Source organism: Dysidea avara, chromosome 12 (genome assembly GCF_963678975.1).
Source record: "Dysidea avara chromosome 12, odDysAvar1.4, whole genome shotgun sequence".
Classification (NCBI taxonomy): domain Eukaryota; kingdom Metazoa; phylum Porifera; class Demospongiae; order Dictyoceratida; family Dysideidae; genus Dysidea; species Dysidea avara.
In genome coordinates, this window is record NC_089283.1 from 11,994,982 (window position 1) to 12,022,856 (window position 27,875).

The window sequence follows — 27,875 nt, forward strand, 5'->3', positions numbered from 1 at the left end:
CCATACGTACTTTTGCTTTCATCTACGCCGAGATATTAGAGGCGATAACGTGGTTTATTGTTAGACTGAGATTTGCCAGCAAATCAGCTGCGTATTGTATTGAGATTGTGTGGCAGCTATACAGGATTTTCGGTCGCGGATCAACAGCTGAAATTTTCTTGGAATCCCGTTGACCGGGTGTTCCGCACCGAATTCTAGTCTCGAGTGGCCAGACCGCTTTTTCTCCCACGGCGCTTATCGATTGGAAATTATAAGAATAATAGACAGGGTGTCTATTATCTATGCCTAATGGCGAGACTAACCGAATTCGCCATTTCAGTGCATTAGACCTTTTTTTTTTTTTTACAAAAAAAAAAAAAAAAAAAAACTAGACCAGACAGCGGCCCGATCAAACAACGATGAACTGGTCAGTCTGACCAGTTCATCGTTGTTTCAGAGTTCATAGATCGTATATTCTTCGTACGAAGAATATACGATCTATGGAAGAGCGACTAATAGCTCTGCCCAGCCTTCGTGAGGCTACTGTATCATACTTGAACTAGCTAGCTACCCTCGTAGCTACCGATGATAGCCAGTCTTTTTTCATAGCCGACATACCCGTCTACGACGATTACTACGTACATGTGAGTTCACCAGTAACTATAACTATATCTCCCGGTCCCTACTATTATTAACTCTTGGTTATACAGTATTGTATAGGTAGCTACGCTAGCTACAGTTAGTATTAAATTGATAATCAACCATCTCTAGTCAATACGGCTCAGGAACTTTGTCTATTCAGTAGTTGTTATTGTTATTATCTACTTTACCAGTTAGGCACTGGAGGGTGTACACAGAAGGCAGAGCCTGTTCGAGGTGTTTACCCATAGCCTAGTTGACCCAGTATACGGATTAGGAACTTAGAAGGTTAGGTTAGGTCAGGGTTAAGGTTAGAGGGTTATACACAGAGCTCGACACAGATATACACACACTGTGAAAACTAGTAGTTGTGTATAGTAATACCTGCCGGTGTGTGTAGCTGTGTATATATGTCTCTGTCGGTATACTTGTGTGTACCTATGTATGTACCATGTGTATACTTGTGTATACCCATATCAAAACATATGTATGGGATTTGTCAAATCAAGCATTTTCAGGTGGTCAGCATTAAAAGTTTCCAAAACACTGGGTTAAACCCTTAAAAATTAAGAACTATGCATTAAATAAATCTAATATCTGTTTAAAATCTTTTTCTGAAACCTCAACTTGGTAAAACAGGCTGATTATAAAATCTCATCATTCCTTGTCATTCGTTGTCCAATGCCTACATACAAAAACACTAATTTACAACCTTTAACTCACAAAATCTCTACAGCACACCATACAATAAAAGAAAGCCCTTGAATTTCTCTATCCAATTCTGACCGTACAAACCTTCAGTGCTGGTCACTGTAAAGTACTAATAATAAATAAATAATAAAATGGGAAAATGTCGCCATAGCGACAGTTGTTTACTGCTGATGATGGCATTATACGCGCTCCATACATTAACCTATTGGAAAAATTAATTATCTTGGCAGGAAAATCCCAATTTGCAAGTTGTTATCCTCAACCAAATTAGCTAAATTTGGTATCATTCTACGCACCAAAGGATGCTTAATAAGACTCCAACCATACAAATTGTTAAACAGGTTAGTTTACAGAGATATGTTGAAAAACACGTGTCTTTACGGACATTCTGAACACATAAATTTCGCAGTACAAGGTTCCTTTTTCACTTCTCCTTTGTTACTACACAAAGAACTTACACATGAATCGAATTGCCTTTCATCAAGGAATCTGATAAACCAAACTTAGTGTTTGTCAACCAGAGTACGCAGAAGTTATGGCACCTTGTTTAGAAGATGGTGTTATTTTATACGAAACGGGTGTAACCCATTCGGAAATCCGGAATATCTTACACAAGTTTTGATATGCATTGTATATTGCATGGTGTATATAGCTGTGTGTTCTCGTGTATACCTGCATCTATAGTTGTGTCTGTGTGTTATATACCCTGTATACCGGTGTGCCAGCACTCGATCAGCCAGTATGTCCATATCAGTGCATGCACTGCACTAGCAATGCTTATAGCTACCCAAGGACTCTTGGTCCTATATCAGGAAAATAACACGGTTGAGCAATGTTATTTTTTTTGTGGATTTCCAATTGTGTGCCTACATGGAGGTCTAAATCAAGGATTAAATTTTTGCTATTATATAACCCACAAAACCTCAAAAATCAATGAAAATTTTTCTCTCAGGCTATACAGTATGTTTTGTGTAGATAGTAAATGGCCAGTTAAGCTCTTATTTTGGATGATTCCTGATCAACTCATAAAACGAGACCAAGTTTTGCGAGGCAACTCAGTGTACTTTTGAGGTTTGCGTCATATGTGGATTGCTACAAAAATGGACATTACTGTCCTTAATCATGGAAATGCTGTAAATTTACAAACTGACCTAGCAGAGGTTGTTCACAAAGCTTTTGCTTCAGTATAACACTGTGAGTTAATGGGTGTCAAAGTTTGGAAAATGTTCTTTTCCGAATGAATATTCACCATTCAATATGCCAAGAAAGTGATTGTTAATATTCTTCCTTGTAGCTACTTGTTTGTTTTTCCTTTTTGTAACATTATTATGACTGGTAAAAAACCACGCATTTTCGCTTAAAAGAAAGAATGACACCAGGCTGAACGTGTATCCCAACTATCATACCAAAATGGCCATATAAAGTGCTTTGTTGTCGACTATGTTCAGCCAATTACACAATGTTACAAATGAAGAACACTACAAGAAGGACCTCTATCTGCACTGGATCAATCCAATCATCATGGAAAACTCCCAATACAAACGTATGGTAGGGAAGCCATCACGCAGATTGATGCCTTGTACTGATAGTAAAAGCACAAAGTAGGACCTCCATTATCCGAACACCTGTATGCAAGCTGAATCACAAAAGTGTTCAGATAAGTGAATTTGTTCGGATAAATGAAGCCCATTGATTTATATACAGAGCTCTGTTGAACTACTCTAATAGAACATACAACTGTGACAAAATACTCTAATAGAACTTACACCTGTTGACAAAATACCCTAATAGAACAGTCACCACTACTGATCGGATAATCGAAGTTTGGATAATCGAGGTCCTACTGTACAGGTAAACCATGAAGCATGCATTGTACATACTGTGGTATGCCAAAAGGCACCTATCAGGCTGAAGCGACATTGAACAGTAAGCCTGTAGCCTTAATTGTTATTGAGTTACACTGTCTGAAGGCATCAGTTAGGCAGTCAGTCAGAAGACATTTTTACACGGAACTATATAATTTAAAAAAAAAAATAGCTAGCAGCCCAATGCACTTTTGGGCTTTATTACTAAGGTGCCATGAAGGTAGCTATTGTGAGGTTGGTTTCTGGTCAATATTTTATTTGCCAGAAGGTTAAAACCTATAATATCTAGCCTAATATACAGACAGTACTATCGTACTATATATACGATAGTAAAACTTAATGTGGTCTAATTTTTTTATTAAACTATATTAAGTTTACAATTTGAGTCTCAATAGCCACAAGTTTTGATATTCATTTATTAAGACTTTACAGCACAAGTGCTGAAGGTCTGTAGATACCTGAAAGTTGCTATATAAAGTATGTTTGAAAAGGTGATATGGTAGCTACTGCATATCAAAAAATTAGGCTATTAGAAATTGTCAACTTAAGAAAATTCTGAATTTAACATGAAGTGTGCATTAAAAATTATATAGCTACTGTATGTCCTTTTTGTAGTTTTAGCTTGGTCCCACTGATCAGTTAAAAAGGTCAACAGCCCTTGTTTCTAGTCCTATGGAAAATACATATATTTACACTATATACAAAAGCGCAAATGTGTGCCGATTAGAATCCCTAATTTTCCCAACAAACCATACATAAAGCATCAATACAATGGCATCTGAACTTTTGTTATATCATACAGTACGATAGTACTGTATAGTAGGGACATCGAAGGTGTGGGGGATCTTTGTGATATAATATAACCCAAAATCCTGCCACGATTTTTCCTCACAATGACATGACAGTATTGGTTGGGTAAAACCAAGCCCAAAAGTGTCTTCAGATTGACCCGAAACGTTTCCGTCAAGTTGCTACAAAATTTTTTTTTTAATTTAATCAATGGAATTTTCTACTTACCTGCCTGCCTGCCTGACGCCTTCAGTCAAGCATAGCGGAAAACTGGCTACAGCTACAGCCCTAATTCTTTTGCAGAAATGTTTCTAGCTCGCTTAAGAAAAAACCTTTGGTATATTGATAAACATACAATGCTTGTGCTATTGTCTTACCTTTTATCCTTCTTTACCATGGCCATCAGTCAAGGTTCTACCGCTGAGTGTTAATAGACTACAGTACGGCTTCCATCTACCAGAGTATATTGCATTAAACTATTCGAATACACGTGGTTGCCAGGTGCACCAAACTATTTTGAACGCACGTGTATGTGACTCGCTGTTGATATCTATCAGTGAGAGCAACTCGCGGCGAACTATATAGCAATGTGTAAGTCAATAAATATAGTTTATTTAGTAACAATGTTAAACCGTCAGGTCATCCAGGTCCCACTTTACAGACTATTCGGGTCTGACCCCACTTGCTAAACTACATGTGGACGTTTTACTACACATCATAGCATAGCCCTGCTTCTTTCGTGAGCCTGCAGGCTTATGTAGAGCCACACCCACTGATCAGTTGTTATTGTATGAGTCATAATCCACCATAATAGTGCTGTGATTAACTCTTAAAATATTGTGACTGGTTTTGAGGCTATGTAGTGGTGATGAACTTGCAAAAAAAACTTCACAAACAAGTATAAGAAAAAATTAGGAATTTTAAATTAGAGTAGGGACAGTGTATAGTGCTGCAATAAAAAGTACTGAAACAAGCTGGATCGGAGTAGTACATAATGTCCAAATACTGTAAAACAATAAAAAGTGAAATCCCTACTGTGCTACACTCAATGCACAGTAGGGATATTCACTTCTTATTGTTTTACAGTACGTACTACTCCGATCCAGCTTGTTTCAGTACTTTTTATTGCAGCATTATACACTGTCCCTAATCTAATTTAAAATTCCAAATTTTTTCTTATACTTGTTTGTGAAGTTTTTTGCAAGCTCATGACCACTAAATATCTGCTGAGTTACTCACAGCACTATTATACTAGATTATGACTCATACAATAACAACTGATCAGTGGGCGTGGCTCTACATAAGCCTGCAGACAATAATGGACGTGGATTCATTCATACCTACGAACTGATGAATGGGCGTGGCTACCGTATGTCTACAGACAGTAATTTACGTAAGTGGGCGTGGATTCGTGCATACCTATACACTGATGAATGGACATGGCTGCCATATGTCTACAGACAGTAATTTACATAAGTGGGCGTGGATTCGTGCATACCTATACACTGATGAATGGACATGGCTACCATATGTCTACAGACTGTAATTTACGTAAGTGAGCGTGGCTCACAAAAGAAGCAGAGCTACACTATGACGTGTAGTAACACGTCCACATTTAATTTAGCACATGGGATCAGACCCGGTGTAAAGCAGGACCTGGATGACCCGACTCGATTTAACATTGTTACTAAATAAACTATATTTATTGACTTACACATTGCTATATAGTTCGCCGTGAGTTGCTCTCTCTGATCGATATCAACAGCGAGTCACGTACGCGTGTGTATTTGGTGCAACCGGCGACCACGTGTATTTGAATAGTTTGATGCAATATACGCTAGTATGGAAGCCGTACTGTAGTCTATTAACACTCTGCGGTAGAACCTTGACTGATGGCCATGGTAAAGAAGAATAAAAGGTAAGACAATAGCACAAGCATTGTATGCTTATCAGTATACCAAAGGTTTTTTCTTAAGCCAACTGGAAACGTTTCTACGAAAAAAATAGGGCTGTCGCTGTAGTCACTTTTCTGCTATGCTTGACTGAAGGCAGGCGGGCGGGCAGGCAGGCAGGCAGGCAGGTTGTAGAAAATTCTGTTGAATAATTTTTTTTTCTAAATTCTGTAGCAACTTGATGCAAACGTTTCGGGTCGATCTGAAGACACTTTTGGGATTGGTTTTACCCAACCAATACTGTCATGTCGTTGTGAGGAAAAATCATGGCAGGTTTTTGGGTTATATTATATCACGGACCACCCCCACACCTTTGATGTCTTTAATATACAGTACGATGATACTTAGTCAGATAACCACAAGGGAAGACAATTTTAATCAAACCTATAAACTGAGCTGCTTTGGATATTGGCTTTGAAGGAGGAGCAGGCTATTATAGAAATTCCTATTGTAGCTGCCTCTATAATATTTGGTCTTGTTTGTCTAAAGCCCACAGCTATAGTCTTAATCTTCTTACATGTATGACAAGCAATCCCTCCAACATGTAGCCAACAAGACTCTGGCAAGTTATATGACACTAGGACTATGAATAGTGAATCCTCTATTTGATGGCTTCTTTTCTCATATGTTATAGGCCCACTGTTATTCATAACACCAGGTATTATGATTATGATTAAAGTACCTGGTAAAAGCAGAGCCTGTATACCAGAAGGCCTTATAAAGGCCTAAGATATTTCTATTAACTGCACTAAGTATGTTTGAAAAGTAGGAGAAAGAAGAAAAAATCCATGGCTGGACCGGTCCTGGGCAGCCTCAAACCTGCAGCCATCCGATTAATGCTCGAACGCTTACAAGAGTCTGCCGGGCAGTCAGGATATTTTCTTATTACTATTTTCAAGTATTTGTATCCATAGGAACCCTAGAAAGTGACTTATTATTTCTAAGTACCCCAAGTGGAACCAAATGGACATTGTTTTATTATGATTAAAGTACCTGGTATGAATCCATTGGATAGATTCTTGTTGGCTGGGGTGATTGGTCAGGCTATTAGTTTGCACTCAATTGTACTGGTGCCTGCCACAGGCTATTAGCCTGCAAATAGTGTGCAAGAGTTTAGAGTAAAACTCACTGGAATTCTTTGCATAAACCGCATGGTGAACTACAAGTTAACACCCAATTGCAAGAATACAGATGCTGTAACCACAAACTTGTGTGTGATGTATAGCTTAATGGTTTGAGCGAGTACCTTCTAGTCATGGGGTAGTGGGTTTGTTCCTTGGCCTTTTTGGTTACAACGTTTTTTCTGTTATGTGTACTTTTTCGTGATCAACCTTTTTTAAGGTGCAACACTTTTGAATGTCCAACGTTTTCAGTGATTGAGCTTACAGTCAGTAAAAGCAAGTGTACTTTACTGCAGAAAGTGATGAAAATAGGTAGGTTAAAGAGTAGCATGTTGGTACGAAGCAAGGGTAAATTATTTACTCTTGGTATGAGTGTGTATATAGGTTTTAAAACATTATATAAAGTTTCAATGCTATAATTAAGTATAGATTTTACTTAGTTGAGCAGTACGTAATATATGTGACCAGATTTGCGAAAACCCGACACAATCGTGCAAACCAAAATTTGCAATAATAAAGCATTGAATACAATGGGTGAAACAGGGGCGGAGGAAGTAGTTGATATGAGGGAGGGCTGGGCTGACCCAGACTTAGTCTCTGGTTTGGTATGACCAAAAAAAAAAAAAAAAGTCACAACCAGCTAACAATAACTGCCCACCTCACCAGCTATGCATTCATAACTATAAACTACATAAAAATCCTTACATAGCTTGCTACACACTGCTCTAATACTGTGACTGCTTTATTATCGCAGTTTTCAGCCCCACTCCAAGAAGGATAATTTCGGCATAGTATCATCCTGAGGGGGGGCTTTAGCCTCCTAGCCCCCCCTTTCCGCCGCCTATGAGGTGAAATACTTGCATAATATTGAAAAAATTCCATAAAATGTTTGAACGTCTCTTTCTTAGCGAAGAAAGGGACTAACAATAAAACCTTGGATATCATCTTTTTTGCCTGCTCAAGAGGAGTTGGAAAATCATTGTTTCGTTGCAGTAGACCCAAAGATATGCAAGATATGAACATTTGTTTATGTCACGTCAAAGCGAACGTACGCGATTGATTTTTCTTTACGAATTTTGCCTTTGTATGCAGTGAAGAAGGGCGAGTAAAGGAAAAACTTACCCAGTAATTGATTCCCCTGTTCATGGCAAACACAATGGTAAAACTTGTAGCTTGCTACCTCAATTCATTGGTAAGTTACAACCGTTTTTGTAGGCGCCTGTACTTTATTTTCCCTATACTTGCTGTACAAATTGATTTTGCTACTTTGTAGGGCTGTAACTCCTAAAGTCATTGGCATATGAGGCTGAAACTTTGCCAGAGAGTATACTTGGCTAAGTAGATTATAAATATTAATAAACAGGAATTTGAAAATTGCACGATTGTGTCGGATTTTTGCAGATCCGGTCACATATTTTATGGTTGTAACACGGTTACAAGGTACATTTTGTCATATCCCGAGTAATCATGTTATAACTGTTATATTCTACATTCCAGTAGATGAAACAATTATAGATAGCAAGTTATAGTGAAACAGCACCTGCTGAAGATCACAATTAGTAGAAAATCCTTGATGGATCAGACATTTTAGATGCTTTAGCGGTGCCATGCTTATCTACTCGAAGGAGACAAGAGTTCACTGAAAATCCATAATTTGGTTGATTTAGGCAAGGACGTAGGCAGGGGGGGGGGGGGGGGGGGGGGTCAGATGGTTCAGACGAACCCCCCTTTCAGAGGCAATTTAAAAAAAATTAAAAACCACACCAAATCTCTCAGTCCTGGAGCTCTCTGGTAGCGCGCTCCTCTGTTCTACTCTTGAGGGTCACATCACATTAATGCTGAACCTCATGCCTATTGCATCATGTGATCAACTGTACACATGATGCATGGTTGAAATGGCGAAGGACTTTTCAATGGTTGGTTGAGACATACAAGGCAGTAGCTGCTAAACTTGAGTGGTCGTGTTATACATGTGTCAGGTTAGGACAAACTGTGAATTGTTGATGTATATTTACCTGGTTCGGCCGGCTGTGGGCGCACTCCTGGTTTATGGTTTGTATATTTGTTACATGTTGTGGGAATGTGATGTCTTGGAGTACAAGCCTAGTCTGAAGTTATTGACCATCAACAGGAGGACCGACTGAGAATAATGTATAGCTGGAAAGTATTGCCAACTAAGGGACTCAAGTGTGGAGGGCTTCCGTGTGCCAGGAAATTGAAGTTGACTGTCAGTATGCTGTCTGGAAGTAAAGATTAGTTAGTTTTACAATAGGTTTACAGTTATAAGCTGCATAAACAGCATTATGTAGGTTTAGCTAGTTAGATACACAAACTTTTTAATGTTACTGCCAAAGGGCACATTTTGTGTATGCATCATTTTCGTTCAAACATGGTCTAGGGGAAACACCCAGGCCTTCCCCTTGAGACATTCCACTTTAAATCCAAACCCCCTTCAAAAGAATCCTGGCTACACCCCTAATTTAGGTGCTTGTTATTAGAGACTTGTTTACCGTTTAGATAAGGATCTCGCAGAATGTGTGAAGTTAAACCATATATGGTAAAGCGTAGCCACAAAGCGTGCTATACCACAACATGGCGCTTTTGATCTCAAACACTGGTGTGGTATATAGGGCAATAAAGTACTGCATGCAGGGAATGCACAGGTGCAATTCACAGTACTTGAATGTATGACATAGCTACTCCTACACCATAGGGAATGTACCAGTGTTAGTATATACTAAAGCATGAATGTATAATTACAAGTACACAAAAAAATTTGGAATTTTCAACTAGAGTAGAGACCATAGCACATTGATAAAAAGTACTGAAACAAGTTGGAGTAGGTGAAGTATCCATTACACTTCGTTGTCAGCTATGTTCAACCCATTACACAGCATTTTGAATCAAGAACTTTCCTGGAAGCACCTCTACAATCTACGCATACCAAAAGAAATGGTGCCGCGCCCCAATTTTATTAATTATCGTCTGAAAAGTGAAGTATCCATTACATTTTTCTGTCGGCTATGTTCAACCCGTTACACAGCAATACAAATCAAGAACTGTTTGAAAAGCACCTCTGCAATCAAAATAGCCACTATGAAAAATACGGATGATTTCCGTTTCGAAGGGAAGCCATCACATGCTTGTGCCAAATCAACACCTTTCCCTGTCAGCAAAGATGAATGGGACACAAAGGAGGACACTAGTAAGTCCATGAAGAATGCGTCATACATAGTGCGATATGCCAAAAGGCACCTGTTGGGCCAAAGCGATGTTGAACAGTGAAAAAATCAAGCCCGTAGCCTCGTAGCCTTTGCTGTTATCGAGTTACGCTTATATATTATTTATTATTTGCTTGTCTGAAGGCATTGGTCAGTCAGTTACTTACTTACTTACTCAATCAGTCAGTAGAAAATTCTGTCAAATGAAAAAAATTAAAATGCCGTAGCAACTTGTTGAAAGCATTTCGGGTCGATCTGAAAGCTTGTCTGGGCTTAGTCTTACCTCACCAGTACTGCCTCATTGTCCTAAGGGAAAATTGAGGCTGGTTTTTTGGTGATATTATTTTGTGGGCCACGCCTACTCCTTTGTGGTCCCTACTATACAGTTACTATCGTACTGTATGATAAAGTACAGTGCTATATGTGTAGATAATTTTTTAAATGCAGAACAACTATAATTATTGATGTGGAGTATATATAAGCATGTTAAGAGAAGGTAGGAAGGGTAGAATCAGACTTGTACACAGCATTGCTTTTGCAAAGGGATGGGTGCCGCCATACTGAGCCCTGAGAAAAAAGAAAAAGAAAATTAGCATTTTGGCCAAACCATAGTATTATCTATGGCCAAACAGATAATAATTGGTACCAGTTAAAGAAGTCAGTTGTGAGCTTTCATCAGTCCATGAGTTAAGTAGCTAGCTATAGCTATAGCTATTACTGAAACTATATAATGTTTTTGTGGAGGGCTTAGCTCAACATGTACTTTTAGTATAGTGAAATATCACCGAGATTAAGATATTGTTTGAGCATACTTTAAGGTGTGAGCAGTGAATGCCTTATCGGTGGTAGCACCTAAATATTTTGATATATTATACTGCCGTGCTATAAGTTGATTAGCAGAGTTTGGATATACTGGATTTTTGTATATACTTTAGTAGATCCTCACTAAAATAAGCCTCAGTTTTTCAAGTACCTCAATTATTCAAATGCCAAAAATGACTCTTCAATTAGAGTATTTCATTGGTGGTGTGGGTTCTATTAAAGTAATTCAACAGAGCTCTGTATATACAGTGGGTCCAAGTAGTTTTTTTCCTAGCTATATAGCCAATTTGAAAAGTGTTGGATAGTCGAAGCCCATTGTTTTTTTGTTTTTTTTTCAGAGCTCTGTTTTATTATTTACTCTAATATAGTGCAAACTATCAACAAAGTACTCGATTGAACATGTACAGTCAATTAATCAAGGTGTTTAGAGGTTTGGTTCTACTGTAAATCATATTACCACCAAACAATTTATTGCTAATCATGAGAATTGACCAAGTATAAGCATGAATCTCAGTAAACTGAGCATAAGTTTTACCAACAATGGCTGCTGTTAATTTCTTTAACACCAGTAACTGAACAAGGGCACAAAATCATGGTGACCATCAGAGTAGGCCAGATCAAGTTATGGGATGACTAGTTGATGATCCCAATTTAGATAACTTAGTAACAACTGCCGAAATTAATTGTATGTCTGTGTATAAGCTTCACTGAGCAAAGTTTCACATAGTAATAATACAGCTGGCCTCACTACCAAAACCAGAACACAAACCCACATTCCACTTCACTGCCAACTTAGAAGTAAGATTCCGCTAAACAGTGGCATGGAGCTGCAAAGTGAAAAACGTGTTTGCTCCAAGAGTAAGTAGCAGTCATACACAGAAAAATTTGGAATTTTCAACTAGAGTAAGGGACCATAGCACATCGATAAAAAGTACTGAAACAAGCTGGAGTATTGCACGATATTAAATCACAATAAAACAATAAGAAGTGTTATATCCTTACTGTGCATTTCCATTATGGTATCTTGAGCACAGTAGGGATATAACACTTCTTATTGTTTTTAATATCGTGTACTACTCCAGCTTGTTTCAGTACCTTTTATCGATGTGCTATGGTCCCTACTCTAGTTGAAAATTCCAAATTTTTCTGTGTGCTTGTTTGTTAACTTTTTAAAGTAAATAATTATTATGACTGGTGAACCCACGCATACTGGCCGCATCTAAAAATGGTGCCGTGCGCCCCAATTATCGTCTGAAAAGTGAAGTATCCATTACATTTCAGCTATGTTTAACCCATTACGCAGCATTTTGAATCAAGAACTGTTCGAAAAGCACCTCTGCAATCCACGCATACCGAAAGAAATGGTGCCACGTGCCCCAGTTGTATTAATTATCATCTATAAGTACATTACCTTGTCCATTATGCTTCTTTGTTGGCTATGTTCAACCCGTACGTAGCAGTACGAATCAAGAACTACTTGAAAAGCACCTCTGCTATCAAAATAGCCACTATGAAAAATACAGACAATTTCCATTACAAAGGGAAGCCATCACGTGCTACAACCAAAATCGACACTTTGCTGTCAGCAAAGATGAATTGGACACAAAGGAGGACACTGGTGAGTCAATGAAGAATACACTGTACGTACTGTGGTATGCCAAAAGGCACCTGTCGGGCTGAAGTGACATCGAACAGTGAAAAAATCAAGCCCGTAGCCTTAGCCATTATCAAGTTACACTTGTCTGAAGGCATCAGTCAGTTACTCAGTCAGTCAGTAGAAATTCCGTAAAATTCCGTAGCAACTTGTTGAAAACGTTTCGGATCGATCTGAAAGCTTGTTTGGGCTTAGTTTTACCTAATCAATACTGCCTCATCGTCGTCAGGGAAAATTGAGGCTGGTTTTTGGGTGATGTTATCCCGTGGGCCACGCCTACTCCTTTGTGGTCCCTACTATACAGTACAATAGTACTATTGTACTATATGATGGGAAGGGAATGTAAACGATCTACTCTATTGTAAGTGTAAGGATATTCATATAATAGTAATAGGTTGTTATGTTTATCTATCTTTAGAAGTGCACCATAATCTATTATTTTCAAACCAGGCGCCTATCTACCTATGGTAAAAGCAACTTGTACGTAAGAAGTAAAAGTGAAATGAAGTCTCTATTAAACTTGTGCACAGATAAACTTTGATCTGGGGTGGTTTCTTTTTGGCAATCTGAAATATGGGTGTGGCGACTCTCCTCAGACTTTGTAAGTTACCTTCCCTTCAAGTTTTACAGGTATTTAACAACATGGTGCAGGCCTCGTAGACTACCAGGAATAGCGTATCCCTTCAAGTTGAAGGGAGTGTGTCCCCTATATTTGTGAATGAAAATGAAGAGCAGCTTTGAGGCTTTGTCGAAAGAATTTGTGAGAAAAAAATGATAATCAAATAAAGCAACTTCTGTACATAACATGTTGTTAAAAGTGGTTTGTTTAACAAATGCTTCCTTATAGCAATGCATGTAGCAACATAATCAAAATTTCATGAAATTGCAAATTCCGAAATTACATTAACTTAATTAATTGATGAATTATAGCTACATAGTTATACATAGTTGGTTAATTCCAAATGAGCTACAAGGCGCCTGGTTATTAGAGGTAGCACAACATCAACTTGTTAGTCTTTAGTGTATGATTTAGGACTGGATAATGGATAAGTTTTTGCAAATGCATTTCAATATTAAAATAGCTCCTTTTATATAGTTAATGTTTATTCATGTAGGCATAGATAGATCATGACTTTTGGAGAGGGGAGAGCATTTAATTTAAACAAAATTGTTTTTTTTTATATAACTGTATAAAGTGGATTCCAGTAATATAGCATATATGAATCTCTATAGCTGATGTGAGGTTAGGGAGTAGGGACACACCATCCTCTCCCACTGCTGACCAGTTCTAAACATTTGATTTGGTCAAAATTTAACAGATTTTTGCTTATTTGATGTACATAATCATCATGGATGACCAATACAAAGAGCAACAATCTAAACCAGGAAAATGCTTACAAATACAGGTGTGCCTTATCTTCTGTATAGGTGTTTGCAAAATATAAACAAAAAGCATGTACATAAAGCAGTAGCAAATTTGTGTTGTGATATCAAGGTATAAAATACAAGTGTGCAACCATCCAACATGATTTAAGAACATGGTGGATATGCAGTGTTTCAGTGCATTCTAAGGCAGTGGCAGAGGAAGCAATTTACAGTTGAGAGGGTACTGCAGGCAATGATGAGATACAAATTCCAAGAAAATGAAATTCTCATCATTTGGTACTGTGGACTTTATAAAAATGTTTAAATGATCATTTAAACGAATTAATTTTGGAACAAACAGTGAGCACGCTGCATATTCTATTACGTAATGACCAAGCCACAACCACAGGCATCAAATAGAGAATAGCTGAACTTGTAAAAAAGTATAGTGCATGCGTGGCGAACACATTTTTTACAATCACCTTTCGCCCTACTCAAAGCTCCCCAAGTTACTCGCCGAGCGCCATGCTGAAGAATAAGGCCGTTAAGAAGAAGCCTACCCAGAAGGAGAAGGACACAGGCAGGAATACCGAGAACAGATCGACATCGCCACCAGCTACCCGCGGGAAGAGATGCAGGAATGATGAAGGGGAACGACAAGGAATAGAGAAGCGACCACGGCCAACAGAAGAAGAGAACACATCCAAGACCATGACTTCAGCCGACATTCCCAACATTATAATGACGGTCCTCAAATCCCTGTCGGCAAGCAACTCGAGCGGCGCGCCCAAGGCCTCCAGCACTGCTGGAGCATCCAGTACCAGCAACTTCACCCCGACCAGAGCTGCCAACGACGAACCACCTGACAACGGAGGACATCTCGGCCATCGTGACAACTATTGTTAACAATCACACCAAACAACCTACTGCTAGGGGCAACGATACACCAAGCTCGTCCTTCAGTGACCTCGGTAAGCACCTATCGTAAGCACACAACACGACCATGTACTGTAGCTGTATGTTGTTAAGCATAGCTGTATGTTGTTAAGCATAGCTGTATGTTATTAAGCACGTAGCATGACCACGTACTGTAGTTAGGTGTTGTATTATGGCACCCCCATGCATGCACACTCGCTGTTAGCACTTGCTATTAGCATTAATTATTTACTTTCTGCATTCCAACCCCCCCACTGCCTTCAATACCAAAAAAATCTATCTTACAACTCTATTCCATCCATCTTTCTCTTTCCATGCAACTATAGACTGGCGTAGTAACAACAACCTTGACTACATTGAAGAATTTGAGACACCATCAGATGCTACCAAATCACCACAGAACGCAGGCTCTAGCTCCACACACCCCCTGCCTCCTATACTGATCAACAGTGGACTACCACCAGTGCTGGCCAAACTAGTAACAAAGGCACAGGATGGGCTATTTATAGAAATGGCAGTCCTTCTCCCCTAGTTGAATGATCAACTGACTCTGACTTTCTTAGGTATCACGTTAGATATACAAAGAGAATGGAAGCATGCCTGCCAGCTGAGAAGTTAAATCGTATTCGTGCCTCAGTAAAAAAAATTGGCTTCGAAAAAAAAAGGCTACCAAGCGGGAAATACTGTCCTTGGTGGGGCTACTCCAACATGCCACAAAGGTGGTAAAAATCAGGCCGCACCTTTGTATTCTAACACCACCTCAGCCAGCAAGTATGACTACCAGATACAAACTAATGCTTCCGGCTCATGGGGTTGTGGAGCGCACTTCAATGGAGGATGGTTCCAACTCCACTGGTCATCTGATTGGGATTCTATTGGCATAATGGCAAAAGAGCTGGTTCCCATTGTGTTATCTTGCGCTGTTTGGAACAAAGCATCGTCAAAGCACAAGACTGAGTTCAGGTGTGACAATCTAAGCGTGGTAGAAGTAACTAAGAAGGGCTCTTCCAAGGACCCCATGACAATGCACCTGCTTCGCTGCTTATGGTTTCTTGCAGCCACTTTTGACTTAGAGGTATCAGTATCACACATCCCAGGAATTCTAGCAGATTCTCTGTCTAGGAATCAAATCCCATAGTTTCTTAAGCTACACCTACAGGCTTCCTCCATACCAACACCACTCCCATCAGCTCTGAAAAGTTTAACATCCCCTAAAAAACCAGACTGGATATCCCCATCATTTCGACGTAATCTCCGCAAACTGCTCAAACTCAATGATAATTGATCAATGACAGTCACACACCCCCCCCAAATTGTACCATTGTACTTATCATGTACGCCAATAGTGTTATTTTGCTTGTGTATACCTATACATACTATGTGTATAACAACATTACTACAGATGCCACACCAACCACTACTGCACACTACAGACCACAAAAATATGCATGTAAGCGGGTAGAAAACTCTTTAAGCACACACATACACTAACATCAAACAGTAAAGCTACCTTCACCTCTCCCACCTCAGGAAATACTCCATGGACAAAAACACTCAACCCCATTAACACTGAACAACTGCAACATCAAGCGGAGCACTTTATCACTCTTGGCCTCTCACCCACAACAAGGAAAACGTACTCAGCCGGATGGAGGAGGTTCACTACCTTTCGTGAAAAAACACAGCTGTCACCAATACCAGCAACTGAAGAGACCCTTCTGTTGTTCGCCACGTCAATGGCAGCCAGCAACATATCACATGGCAGCATTAAAGTATACCTATCAGCCATCCGCCACATGCATGTCTTATCAGGTCTACACAAAAATCTCAGCCACCAGTTTACCCCCCAGGCTCCAACTAGCCTTAGTTGGAATCAAAAGAAGTCAAGCAGACATACCTCCCAGGACAAGGCTGCCCATCGCTATGGAGATGATGCAAAAAATCAAACATGTACTCTCCCAGCAACCACCCTCCTACGACAACATCATGCTGTGGGCAGCCTGTTGTCTAGCTTTCTTTGGCTTCCTGAGAGTAAGTGAATTTACAGTGCCGACGCAACAGGATTACGATGAATCAATGCATTTGTCACTAAGGGATATTTCAGTTGACAACCGCTCCAACCCCCGCCTCATCAAGCTACGCATCAAGCAATCAAAAACAGACCCATTCAGACAAGGCGTAGATATCTATCTTGGAGCAACTGACACCCCTATTTGTCCTGTTTCTGCGCTTATACCATACCTAACAAAAAGGGGGGCTCAACCAGGCCCACTGTTTATCACCAATGACCACACGTACCTCACCCGAGCATTGTTCAGCCAGAAAGTAGACACTATCTTAGACCTCCTCCAAGTAAACACCCAACAATACAATACCCACAGCTTCAGGATAGGAGCAGCCACAACTACTGCTCTGGTACTCATCCCAGACGCTCACATCAAGATGTTGGGCAGGTGGAGAAGCGAGGCTTATCAGCGGTACATCAGGACCCCTCCACAAGAACTCGCCCAGCTCACAAGGCACCCGGCCTCGACATGTAACCCACGAAACTAAGATGATTGATACTGTACATACACCTCACTAGCTTGCATCTTTGGACAATATCTATGTAGTAATTCACGCTAAATACACACATATGTTACATTCATAAATGAATAAACGAATTTTTTAAACAAAAAATGTGTTGATACGCTGAAAGATCCTGCACAATATACTTACAAGGAATAACAAATAATAATAAAAATAAAAATAAAAATCCACAAAGCAAATTTAAATCAAATCAGGAGATACCACACATCCCACTCATCCATCGATATATCTCCTTGGGTGAAAGGTCACCATTGCTCCCTTTCTGTGGCTTAAGATAATAGCAAGAGTCTGGGAGGGGACTATCGCTAGCCTTGCCCCAAACATCTCGCTATCCCAAGTATCTGTCAAAAAGGAAAAAAATCCAATATTAACACCTTACATTCCTTTTCCATCCACACTACAATAAAAAAGTAATACAAAACAAAATATCCCATGGCTGTCGAGGCCTTGTACACTTACCAAACCCCTCCACAATCATTTGATTGTGTGAGGTCTACGGCAGTAACAACCATGTGAAGGATAAACAGATGGCCAGCCGGAACTAGCAGTGAAGTGGATACGGAGCTGCACACTGTTACAGTTGAGTAAGGTGAGTGAACAACATTAACTGCCTTATAGTGTCAAGAATTACATCTGAGCTTGACTGAGAGCATACTTTCCAAATTGGGGCAACATAAAGAAGTAGGTCACACTGATGAAGTAGAATAAGCCGCCATTAGCAATTCTTCATAGTAATGTCAGAAAGTAAGTTTGACATCATTGAGGACGCTGAGGGCAGTTATGCACAATATCTTGCAGTTATTAATTTTGTCTTGGCTACCATAAATGTCCCCTTCCCTTTTTTCACACCTGCATGCTCTTTGGTGCTGGGGGTGGTAGGCAAACCATCTCGGGTAAAAGAAATAGACAAAGAAAAATAACGATTTGAAAAATGAACTAGTCTTCTTTTAGCAAAGTAGTAGCATACTCAACTACTGACCATTAGGTTCATCCACCACATAATGGTTGGGATGGTTTGCACAGATCAAGAAACATGGTAGTGTGTAGTGCGACCAAGGAAGCCGGCACTCCACACCTGCATGTTATTGACAGGATGAACAATAACATGGTTTTCACGCATACGTACTGAGCTCTGTGATGATGCCTTTACAAAACATGATGATTTTCTATGGAAATTTCCTCAAGCTCTACCTTCAGTTGTTTGTGCACTTACAAAAGTTGCCATAAAGTACAAACGTCTTATCCAACTACTTCAAAATTTGGCACACATGAGTGGGGTATAAAGAGGAATCTTGGTAATCAATTTTGATTTGAATACAATATGCAGTCGCATTCACTAAAAATAACATCGATATGTTGCCATGCCCACCAGGCAAACTGCTTTAAGGAATGAGCCCAAAAAGCGATGTATGGGTGGATTAGTCATCGTAGAAAAGCCTTTCATTGGTTTAGACGAATTGATTTAAGACCTTTGAGTTTTAATGTAAAATTCAATTATGTGTATATTACGATTGAGATTCTTTTAAACCATCTGATCTGTTATAAAATACAATACAATTCCTTGGTCACATGCAACTACAGAGACCAAATACTCTAATAGTACATCACTGTATTAAAGCAATCAGCTATGTAAAAATAAGCCACTCTATTAGAGCATTACTGTAGAGGGTTCAGTTATGTTACAAGTCACCCTTTAGAGAGTTCAGCTAAGTTATAGGTTGCCTTGTAGAGAGTCAGTTACAAAGAAGTCACCCTGTGGAGAGTACAGCTACATTACAAGCCAGAGCTCTGCTACAATTATATCATCCTGGAGCTACATAACAATCCACCCTGTAGAGAATTCAGCCACAAACAAGCCACGAAGGGTTGTAAGTCACCAGAGAGTTTAGTTTAGCTGTTTCCCTGCTGAGTGTTCAGCTACAAGCAAATCACCATGTAGAGAGTTTAGTTACATAACCAGTTGTCCTATAGAAAGTTTACAAAGTTCAGTTCCATTACAAAGTCACTTGTAGAGAGTTCAGTTACATTACAAAGTCACCCTGTAGAGTTCAGTTATGTTGCAAGTCACCCTTTAGAGAGTTCAACTACAAGAAAGTCACCATGTAGAGAGTTCAGCTATGATACAAGTCTCTCTTTAGAGAGTTCAACTTGCCTTGTAGAGAGTTCAAAGTTTAAATAGACATAATGACATGCCACTATGCACTCTTCTTCATTCCTGGTGGTAAAGAAAAAAGACAAGTAAAAAAGGAGTTCCTAAGCCAGCCTATGGCTAGCTAAATAGAGGTATGCAAATGCAAGAAGTGATATCCAGTGGCGAATCTAGAAATTTTCAGAGGGGGTTTCAGGTTCAGGAAGTTTTCAATAACTGTGATCCCAGACTGAGAAGTGTAGCTATATATAGTCCAGCTGGGGTGAATGTTAACGTAGCTACATATGCTTAAACTAGCTAGCAATGAATCAGTAAAAATCACTCCACAACATTGTACACAGTTGAATCTTATCAATTAGGGCCCTCGCAGAAAGTTTTGGAGCAAATGAAAACATCACTTGAACTCATTAAAATGATAATTATTTTTAGAGGCACTTAACACGCTTAAACACCGCCCATAATGGTGTTTACAGTGATTTCAAAAGCAAAAAGTATGAAGTTTGGCCAGTAGAAAATTCCCAATATAATACACCATGTATATCTCCTGGTGATTTTATCACCCACAATGATCATAAATATATTTGGGGCGTGTGCACCATTTTCAGAGGGGATTTCAGCTGAAACTATTGCAACCCTCTGTATCTGCCACTGATATCTATACCAAAACAGCCAAGCTGTGAAAAAGGGTGCAAGCCAGGATGACTGTCTCTGTTAAAACCAGTTTTATTGCCTAGTTACAAGTATCAAGAAATATCACATTTAGAATGTTGTAGTTTGCCAATGGATGGAGCTAGCTATATATGTGTGCATGTTTTGCATAAATTCCTTACCTTTCACATAATCCACTGTACAAGTAGTCAACAGCTAAGTTTCTTGCCATTTACTCACTTCAGTGGCATTGACATATGAACAAAGCCTCATGGTTTGCTCTGTGATATTTGCAGTTTTGCAAAATGAATAAATAAATAAAAGTGTCTATATAGTTTAAAAGTGTCTAAGAAATTTAACACAAAGATCATGAAAATTTTGTCTACTCTAATACACATGGGACAATCACACAGATGGCTGATCTGTTTTATGATTTGTGTGCTCTATATAGCGTGCCCTGATCACAAATGTGCTAAATAATTTTCTAAGTAATTATTAATAATAGAACATTCCAACTAAGGTTCTACACTATTTAGAGACCCAAGAATGATTTGGGCAAAGGTTATTCACGAACTTGATTACTGAGGTTGTAGGTCGAGGTAAATAATTGTGAGTAGCCAACCCCACATCTATATAACATGGAAACCTTGGTAGCATATTTATTAATAAGCATTTTAGATAATTCTCTGAGCAATGCAGATAAAAAGAGTGAGGGAAAGTGGCAAATTGTGGGTGCTAGCAATCACGTTTACCTTTCAAGTTTATTTTGTCAGTGCCACACCATAACATTGGTCTTTCAAGTACTATCAATGCATATATCAATGCCAGTGATACCTGTTTTGTCCAGAAAGTAAGCTAACAGTAGATATTTGTGACTGGATTTTGGAAAATCACCCTTATGGGCACATTGTTGATTCAGAGAAAAACGTATTTTAATAATTTAAAGCTTTGTTACTCACCAGCCTTGGCAGATACTCGTATGGAGTTTTCAGCAAAGATGGAGCAATTCACAACCTTTAAGAGCAGCTAGTGGCCAAGGTAATCCCTGTAGAGTTTCCTGCCATTTTAGATAGGTTTTTTCACCAGTGTTGCTGTATCACAAGTCCTCAAAAAGGGGTGGAGGGTGGGAGGTGGCGGGGTGGGCAAGAGGTAAACTACAAAATTGACAAGAATGGTAATTGAAGGTACCAGACCACAAAACAGCCCACCAGAGGCAGCAAGTAGACTGGGATCTCGCAAAACAGACATACATCACACATTCAGCTCCCTGCTCATCTGTCCAGAGTGTATGAATCCCTCAAAGCACATCCCTGTTGTTCATAGACCTGTACAGATGTCTGGTGTGGTTGTACAGGCAGCAACATCAAAAGCAGACCCAACAAGTTGAAGGCGAGTTTGATATGGGGATTGTTAGCCTGATAGTGTAGTAACTTCATGCTGGTGTTATCTCACTTTTGACTTTTGCACCCATATGGTTGATTTTTGCTAAATCCAATCACATTTTTGTTTTTAGCTTTGCTAATTTTTATTAGTAAACAACTATGGGCTAGATCACAGGTTAATAATTGTTCAGTAACCCTGCCACTAGTTTCCATTGCAGATAGCTAGAAACCTCAGATATCAACGAAATATTGCATAAAGTGGAAGAAACTCTGCGATTGAAGGCAATCTGTAAACATAAAGATTAGCAAATGAAGGATTTGCATAAAATTGATGGATGCACAGAAACAAAAAAGTGCACTAAAGAGGTTCAGTAAGTGAAAAGGAAAGTTACCACTTAGATGGAGATCAAACCTGGATTGGTTAATAACTATATATATATATATATGTGTGTATATATATATATATATATATATGTTAGCAGGTTGGTATGCAAACACTAATGTTGTTTGTCCATGATTTTGGCAGGAATGTAGCTACATAGCTGTAAAGAGCAGGCATTGAACAATATTTCAGTTGCCAAATGACAGGTGTAGGATTTTGCTACAACCTTGCATCAGTATATACTTTGGATGCTGAGTTACTATTAGCTTTAAAAAATGTAATTGCTAACCATCCAGTTTCGGATGCCAACTTATATAGCTATTTGTCCAGCACTCACCCATCATAACTCAAGTATCAAGCACACTAGCTCACCTCAAACTCACCAAACACTTACTTTCATACATACAGTGAACTGTGAAGGACATCATTATACTTAACAGGCAAACTTAAGATTGGCGTTAGGGTTAGGGTCAACTTCAGCCTTGGTTTCTTCTTCACCTGGCCTTCTTACTATATATACAGGTTACTTATGTATAAAAAAGATAGAAAAGTATGAAAGTTGGGGTGGTAGTACAGTTGGTACCACACTGGTCTTTCCGCACACCGGTGGTCCAGGTTCAAGTGTCACAAGTTTTGCATTTGTTTTTAATTTTGCCAACATTTGTCTATTTTTTTATTATGTATGGAACCAGACGAATGATCTCTTCCTTTAAAAAAGTGTGCCCAAAGGTGTGGTTAAAAGAAAGCATTATGCCACCAGCTGGATTCAAACCCATGACCTTCTGCACACTATAGTTGGCACATTTTGACTTAATTGTACCTAACTAGCATTTGTGACTGTTTTTATGCAAACCTTTGAATGATTTCCCTACTATAAAATACATACAGTTCATGAATCATTTATAGAATACTATGTACATATAGGAGGATGCTCATGTTGATGATTGTTTGCTTGATTACACTCACCAGTCAATATGTTCACAGTGAAGTGATCAACATCATACATACTTACATAGTGGTGGTAGTGACACCAACATGTATTGTGCAGACAACAGATGTGTGCACACACTCAATATGACCAATAACACTGTAATTAACATTATATCAGAATCAGTTACACTAGAAGGTCACATTAAAATGGGATCAGGTCATGTGAACAGCATCACAATAGCTGGCAATAGTGTTACTATCATGTGTAACAATAATGGAAGTGTGTACTGTGAGTATTGTAATAATGTCATCATTGAGGGAATCACATGGGACAAGTGTGGAGATGGTAATTCCAATGGTAAAAACACTGCAGGAGTGACATTTAACATCACCAATAACATTTCACTGTCTAACTGTGTGTTTCAGCATTCTCCAATCCAAGCTGTTTCTTTGTTAGAAGTGTCTGGGAATGTTACAGTGGAAAACTGCATTTTTGTATCAAATAGTATGATACAGATACATAGTGGTGCATCAGCAGCACTGGTTATTGAGAAGTCAAATAGTCTTAATAATTTGAATATTGTCATATCTGAATGCAATATATATAACAACGGTGATGCATCTCACCACTTAGTCTTTATCAGCCATCAGGTTTGTCCATTAGCATAACAGATAATTATTCATCTGCAACACATAATATTTTGATTTCCAACACTAGCATATCTTATAATCAAGTGGGAATGCTAATCAAGCTTAATGCATTACTCTGGATCAATATACAGCTAATAAATGTCCACGTATTGTTTAACAATGGAACAGTTCCTTTTGGAGTAGTTATGCCCACAGGAGGCTTTGCTATTTTGAGTAATGCACAACATGATGCTATTTGCAAAATAAAAATTTTATCATCAACATTCAATGGCAATAATGGTAGTTGTGTATTCTTCTCTGTGTCAGGAAAACAATTAGATATTTTAATTAATGATTCCAATTTTACCAATACTGGACTACAACCTGGATCACCTGTTGTATATGTTACATCTCTTGTTAACACAATGACGCAAGTTAATTTTTCCAATGTATGGATTACAAATAACAAGAACATGAATGCTGTTGGATCAAAAGCAGTTATCAGTATTGTGCATTATCATGGAGATATTAAAATAAGCTTTGTGCAAGTGGGACTGAAGTCAAATGTGTTATCAACGGGCTATAGTTTTAATGATGATGATAACAATGAAGGGGTTATCCATGTTATATCTAAATCTGACGGAAAGTTTGATCTTCAACTAAAAAATTGCAAATTTATAGACAATATTTATTATGGAACTGGTGCAATACTTCATGTTATTAAAAAATCATCTCTCAGAGACATGGTACAAATTACAGGCTCTCAATTTGATAACAATGTTGCTAGTAATGGTATAGTTTATGTTGCAGGGGACTTATATCAGCCAGGGTTTATTGAATTGATACTACGTAATTCAGTCTTTACTAACAACATTGGTAGTGCTTTGTATTTATCTAACTGCCATTTTGAAGCATATGGTGCAATAGTGTTTGTAAACAACACAGCTGATAATGGAGCCGCAATGTATTTGAGTAAAGGCTGTGACGTTTTCTTTCTTGATGCAATCGTCAATTTTATAAATAACTCAGCTTTGCAATATGGAGGGGCAATGTATGTAGATCATACGGAATCTTGTGACCACATCTCACTGGGTCAAGAAGCTGGATATCCCATTAACTTTATGAATAATATTGCAGGAATTGCTGGCAATTCATTGTACTACAACATTCCTAAATATTGTAAAGTAGATACTGATATCAATAGTGAGACATCCATCATGTTCATTCCATGTGAGTGGAGTTATTCTCAACTGGTTGATGATAAATTAATAAGGATTACATGTGACTATGACTATACCTTACTTAACAGTACAGGATTTCCAATAGTCACTTCACCACATGAACTGAGATTGTATTTTGTCAATGATGATGGTGCTAACTTAACATCTGATTATGATCACAATGCTTACTTTATAAAGAATAATATTCTTGGGCATAAGGTGGCATTTAAAGGTGCTGTTTTTGATTATTTTAATAAACCGGCAGAGCCAACTCTGTTTAGTGTGGAATGTATTGATTGTTCCACCTTTATATTGGACATTAGTCATCTTTTTATTGACAATGTCACATTATTTACTGTTAGTTTTACAGGTAGTGATACTGAAGGTGATAACATGAATGTATCAGTAGAAATAATTTCAGTGTCTACTTCATATTTGAGCATCAAAACTATACTAACAATTGAAATACAGCCATGTACCAGTCATCCGGGATTCATTTACAGTGATGTTGAATACACATGCATGTGTTACAATCATGAAGTCTTGCACTGCTATGACGATTATAATGAGATCAAGAGAGGTTACTGGTTTGGTATAGTATTGCAGCGAAACCTATTACATCATTGTGTCCTAATCATTATTGTAACTTTATTGATTGTAGGGAGACCAGACAGGGATACTTTGAGTTACCCAATGAAATCAATGATCAGTGTGAACATCACAGAACAGGAGTCGCTTGTGGAGAATGCAGTCCAGGATTCACCCTAGCATATGGTTCCACTGACTGTATTAGTGTAGTCCATTGTAGTGCTGGAATGACAGTGTTAGTAGTAGTATTGACCTGTTTGTATTGGATTGCAGTGGTAGTTGGCGTGTTTAGTAATCATCAGGATACATGTATGGTGTAATCTATTACTACAGCATGGTGAGTATATTGCTGTACAATAATCCATACATTTCAGAAGGTGTGTTCCAATTTACCTCTGTCCTGTCGAGTATTGCACAACTTAATCTCAAATTTCTTCAACAACTTTGTTTCATAAAAGGACTAAGTGGTATTGATCAGTTGTTTATTCAATATGCTCATGCTGTTGCTGTTGCACTACTAACTGTGGTGATTGTTATAGAAGCTAGGTGTTCAGCTAGAGTAGCACTGTTTATCCATAAATGTATCCTTCAAGTGATGTGTCTTCTTATATTATTATCTTACACGTCTTTGGCATCCACTTCTCTACAGCTATTACGACCAATGTGGTTTACTGGCATTGATGAAGTGTACAATTATGCAACTCCAAACATTCAATATTTTAATGGCCGTCATATCAGCAAACATTCAATTTTCCTACTGCTGGAACTATTGCAGCAATTTTTGAACTGGTTGTAGTGATTGGTTTTCCGCTGTTCTTGTTACTGGAGCGATTTATCAGTAGGAAAATTGTTGTCAAAGTTATGCCATTACTGGATCAGTTTCAATCATGTTTCAAGAACAAGTATCGCTGGTTTGCTGCTTATTATCTGATATGTCGTCAAGTGATCATGTTAATTGTGTTTGTAGCCAACACTAACTATTACAACATGCTGTTTTACTTGCAAACAGCTTGTGTCATCAATGCCATGATCCACATTTGGATTCTCCCATACAAAGATGATTTATTAAATGCATTAGATGGACTGATCTTGTTGATCATGGTACTGGTTGTGAATATGAACACTTTTCCCTTCTTGCAGAATATAACAACAGAGATGTCAATAATATTGGTTAGTCTTCCATTCATTCTGCTTTGCTTTATTATAATCAAAAAGAAAGTTACTTCCTGTGCTAATAAATGCCACTTTCACCATGATGAGTACAATTATGACTTTGAAGAAGATGAACAAATGATGGATGCCTACAACATAGCTATACGGTAAGATAGGGATTCCTATAGTGTCTTGGTTTTAATTGAAAAAAACAACAAAACATTCTGCTTGCATGTACCATACATGTGGAAACTTTTGTGGTATGTAATTTTCATGGATTTTGTGATGAAAGTAAAATCCATGAAAATTTCAACACAGAGAATGACCAACACTTTTACCATCATTAGCTTCCTCATTTCTATAAGGATATATAGTTGGAGAGACGATGAAGGGAATTTATCTAGAAAAGTGAGAGACCCTTTTGCAATAGTGTCGCAAAAGGACAGAGCACATTGACCATTCAGGATGTGAGTGGCACTTGAGATCACTTTCAGCTCTTTTTTAACATAATCAACGGTTAACTGCAAATTGCTGCTTGGCAAAGTGTTGGGCTTGGTGCAACACGAGATTGAACTCGGGACAGCTGTTCAACCATGAAAACTGGAAACTGTGAATATATAAGTTGGCATTATAATGTCATGTCTGTTCAGTCACCAGCACGAATAGGTCTACTTGTGCCTTCATACAATGTCAATCCTATCCCCAGTTAGTACATGTCTGGAGGTTTTGTAGTTTTCACATACATTAATTCATTATTTATAATGCAATTTTGTCTGCATTTTTTATTATCTTTAGTATAATTGGTTGTATTATTTGTTTTGTATAATAGGAATGTAGTGCAAAATGACTCTGACACTGAAGAACTGGAAAATGAAAACTGATACACACCAAACAGTAAATACTACTTCAGTCACCAGTGTGCGTGTGCTAAGTTATTCTATACATTTCACAGTATACTATTATGAACATGTAGCTACTAGTGTTCAATACTTATTTAGCTATGCATTAATATAACTAACATATTTATGTTTTCATATTTGCGTGTGTATAGCTGCATAACCATACAAACTGCATTAGTATATTAATTGTATTTTAATGTGCTCTTAGTGTTGTGGTGCATGTCAGGTATAAGCTTTTTTGGCATGAACTCC

General features: G+C 38.3%; 1 protein-coding gene across 2 annotated transcripts; it reads left to right on the plus strand.

The window, feature by feature from the left end:
• The first annotated feature begins 14,528 nt into the window (after positions 1-14,528).
• On the plus strand, positions 14,529-27,806 carry LOC136240722 (uncharacterized). 2 transcript variants are annotated; one of them, XM_066031760.1, is made up of 4 exons: positions 14,529-15,089; positions 23,129-25,909; positions 26,222-26,891; positions 27,554-27,806. In XM_066031760.1, exon 2 carries the CDS (start codon positions 23,875-23,877, stop codon positions 25,750-25,752), a length of 1,878 nt encoding a protein of 625 aa, XP_065887832.1. In that variant the 5' UTR covers positions 14,529-15,089; positions 23,129-23,874; the 3' UTR covers positions 25,753-25,909; positions 26,222-26,891; positions 27,554-27,806. The 2 variants fall into 2 exon arrangements, with proteins under 2 accessions (XP_065887832.1, XP_065887831.1); XM_066031759.1 differs by having other exon boundaries at positions 23,129-26,891.
• Positions 27,807-27,875: the final 69 nt, after the last annotated feature.